Raw genomic sequence first — 3,583 nt, 5'->3', positions numbered from 1 at the left:
CCCTTGAGCGGGGATGCTCCAACATTCCAGGTTCCTGCCGGGAACCGGGGTACCGCTGATCCACGGGGGTGACGGGCACGAGGCCTGGAACCCCACGGCCGTGTCCCTGGGCACAGCCCCCCCAGCCATGGCCCACGGCACGATGAGGGTTTTGGGGTGTGCACGGGGGCGGGTGGCCGAGCACTCATAGCCCCCCCGATGCCACCCTGTCCCCCAGGGCCACACTGGGGGTGACCCGTTCCCTCGCTCTCCCTTCCAGGTTGGTGTCAACAGTCCAAGCCACGATGGCAACGGTGTCGGGAATCACGGTTGTCCTTAACTGCAAGGACGTGGTGTACGACAGGTAACCCCATCCGAGGGCCTTTGCCCGCCCGCGAGGAGCTGGACGATTTTATGCCAAAAGTCTTGAATGTAGGAAAAGGAGAGGAAAACCAGCTTCATGTTCCTCTTTCCCCCACTCCGGGTGAAGGGTTGGGCAATGTGCTGGCCGCACGCCCCCTGAAAGGCTCTGCCTTGCCCAGACCTGGGTCTCCTCCTGGGGATGGGCTGCCACACAGGCCCGTAGATGAGCAAAAATAGCCATCATCACCTCTAAAGGGGTAGGGAGTCTCCTTGCTGGAATCTGAAATTGGTAATGAGTCAAACAGACCCAGCAAGAACTGATTTTAGAGGTGCAGCACCTTTCCCCTGCCAAACGGGTGCTGAAGGAGTCCAGAAATGAGAAAATCAGTATGAAATTTGCTCTGAAGGAAAATCACATCCCCCCGTCCTCAATGCTCTGAGATAAACTGCCCCAGGAGCAGATCTTGGCAGGAGTCACAGTGCAATCTGGGTGAGAAGGCTTAAAACCAGAGCTATTATCCAGAATAGCTGAGAAAATCGTAGGAGGGAAGAACATAATTATGCTGAGCTGGAATTTGACCATCACACTGGATTTTACGAGGGCTGCCCTCTCAGTCATTGCAGACTTTAATACACAGATGCAGGATGTCCTGCCTTGCTCTAGAAGGTGACACCGATCCAAATCGCTCAGTCCAGCACTCTGACGAGTTACCTTTTTGCTCTAAAACACCTGCTAGATAGATAGGTCAGGTGATAAATCCCAGACCCACGCGGACGGAAGGTGCTGCCGACAGCCCTCCTCCTCCCCGGAGCTGGGTGCTTGCCCGGGTGCTCTCAAGGCCAACAGCTCAACGCAGACACTTTGTGGTCAGAGACCTAGATTTTCGTTGAATCTGGAGGAAATACAGCCCAGGGCTCAGCGGGGAAGGTCTCGGAGAATGACAGCGAGACAGAGAGCCAAGAAACATCACAAAGGTTGCAGTAAAATTTGCCAGTTTATTTACACGAGCAGACAATCGTTATATTGCTGGCACTGGAATTGCCCTCCGAAACCCTGGGCGAGTTTTGCAAACACAATAGCTGGTCGCTTCCCCTCCCTGCTTTACATCACTTACATCTTTCTGTCCGAGACAGGAATGCACGCAACAACATTCTTCGTGAGACGGCAGGAGAGCAAAAGCAGATTTATTTGGGCCCCAAGCTACATTTCTTTAAGCAGCAGTGTAAGGTGGTGGTGGTTTTTTTTTTTTAATTAGTGTGATTTCACTCAGGACTTTTTAAGGAGCCCAGTCTCCCTGTGGAGCAGGGCTTGCTGCTGCCCGGATTGTGCAACCGGGATTCCGACATGCTTTGGGAACAGGCAGCTGCCTGCAATTATTTCCCAACAGACAAACGTCTCGCGGGGGTTTATTGCCTATATTAGATGTTTTGCACTTCACTCTCCAAAGCCCAGGCCGGGCATCTCTGAGGTCTCCATGTACTTTCCAGACACTCCCCGGGTTAAGGCAGGAGGGACTCCGTCTTGGAGCTTTTCCCCTGCCAAGCATCAACTCTTGGTGTCCCAGGGCTTAGGGGAGAAGATTACCTGCTGCAAAGGTGTCAGGTTAGCGCTGGAGCCCCAGCGGGGCTGTGCCCCCAGCCCGCACGGCAAACGCCCGGCTGCAGGGCTAATCAGGATCCTCCCGTTAGCCCCATGTTTGTGCTGGGCTGGGCCGAGCTTGGTGCCTGGCACAGCCAAGTGTCAAGCCAGGGCAGCACCGAGGGGACGTCCTCCACACGTACCAGGTACCTTTTCTCTGCTGAGTCAAATCGAGTTAAATTTTGACCCCTCCCGGCTTACCATCAGCTTCAAAATCCACTGCTTCCATTTCAGACCTAAAGACTCTCTTCCACCTTCTAGAGCACCGCCAGGCGCTCAGAGCCATCGCGATGCCTCTGTGTGCTGCTTCTCCCCCAGGCACTGGCTGGCTGTCGAGTACATCTGGGTCCTCGTTCCCTACATGACCTACGACATTTACGTCATGTACCTCTGCCACTGGCACAAGAGCTGGGACAGGGGAGTCGCGGAGAAGAAGCACTCTCTGGCCAGCATACGGAGCTTTCTCCTGCAGGAGCGGCTGATGGTGACCCACCACCTCTTCATCCTCATCGTGCTCACCCCCATCACCCAGGTAAGGGCTGGGCAGGGCCGCTGTGACACCCAGCCTGCGACGTGGCTGCAGGGGCTTGCAGCTGAGGCTGTGTCTGGCACAGCGTCTGACGCTCAGGAGCCCGCGAACCCCTGGAAATGCTGGGTGTGGGCTCCCGGCCACCTCTCCCAGAGAGCCCCGTGCTCACTGCTGGCTCTATCTGCAGCACTTCAGGGGAGAGCTGGGGGACTTCTTCGTGGGCTGCATCTTCATCGCAGAGCTGAGCACGCCTTTCGTATCGCTGGGCAAAATCCTCATGCAGGTAGGTGAGGAGGGACGGGGCTTGGATCTGGGAATCCCACAGCAGCTCATACCCTTCCCGTGCCCCAGGCTGCCCTTCTCCATCAGCCCCTGTTCATGCAGCAGCTGGGCTGGGGGTCTCGGAGTGGGGTAGCCCCACAGCTGTAACCCCAAGCTCCCCCCACAGCGCTGTCTCCCCAAGGTGTAACCCCAAGCTGTAACCCCAGCCCCACAGCTGTAAGCCCAAGCTCCCCCCACATGGCTCCTGTTAGCTTCCCATCCCTTTCCCCAGTAAGCAGCATGCCCAGGGGCATCCCCAAACTGGGGGCATCCCCAAAGTGGGGACTGTGTTCTCGTGCTGCCCCCTCCTGCCTGTACCTCGCCCCTGCACCATGCTCCCTCCTGCCCCAGCCCTCTGCCCCCCACCCTCCTCCAGCCCTTCCCACCCTGCTTTCCTGCTCCCTACGGGATGCTCCCCGAGCTCACGCCTGCTGCATGCTCAGCTCCCAGCAGTCAGCTCCTCACCCCCCGTTCACCTTCTTCCTTCCCCAGCTCAAAATGCAGGACACCCTCCTGCACAAGGTGAACGGGATCCTCGTCCTGGTGACCTTCTTCCTCTGCCGTATTCTCCTCTTCCCCTTCATGTACGCGGCCTACGGCAGGCAGGTGGGAATCCCCGTTTACATGGTGCCTTTCCGCATCCCTCTGCACTGCAACATAGCCAACGCCTCCCTCATCGCCCCCCAGCTCTACTGGTTCAGGCTCATCTGCCGCAAAGCCGCCCGCCTCTACGGCAGGGCCGCCCCCGCGCA

At 57.6% G+C, this 3,583-nt stretch overlaps 1 protein-coding gene across 1 annotated transcript in view; it reads left to right on the top strand.

Moving 5' to 3' along the window:
- Positions 1-217: 217 nt before the first annotated feature.
- The window catches only part of FAM57A (family with sequence similarity 57, member A), a gene marked incomplete at its 5' end in the record, with an annotated part of 4,762 nt that continues 1,396 nt past the window's right edge, over positions 218-3,583 (top strand). The window contains 4 exons of the mRNA XM_010160357.1: positions 218-343; positions 2,300-2,513; positions 2,698-2,793; positions 3,324-3,580. Of these exons, the coding sequence (XP_010158659.1) occupies positions 218-343; positions 2,300-2,513; positions 2,698-2,793; positions 3,324-3,580 (693 nt within the window). The remainder of the gene's footprint in view (positions 344-2,299; positions 2,514-2,697; positions 2,794-3,323; positions 3,581-3,583) is intronic.

The sequence above is a fragment of the Eurypyga helias genome, unplaced genomic scaffold (genome assembly GCF_000690775.1).
Source record: "Eurypyga helias isolate BGI_N326 unplaced genomic scaffold, ASM69077v1 scaffold25931, whole genome shotgun sequence".
NCBI classification, from domain to species: Eukaryota; Metazoa; Chordata; class Aves; order Eurypygiformes; family Eurypygidae; genus Eurypyga; species Eurypyga helias.
The sequence above is the reverse complement of the archived record's forward strand: the minus strand, read 5'-3'. Positions and strand labels throughout refer to the sequence as shown.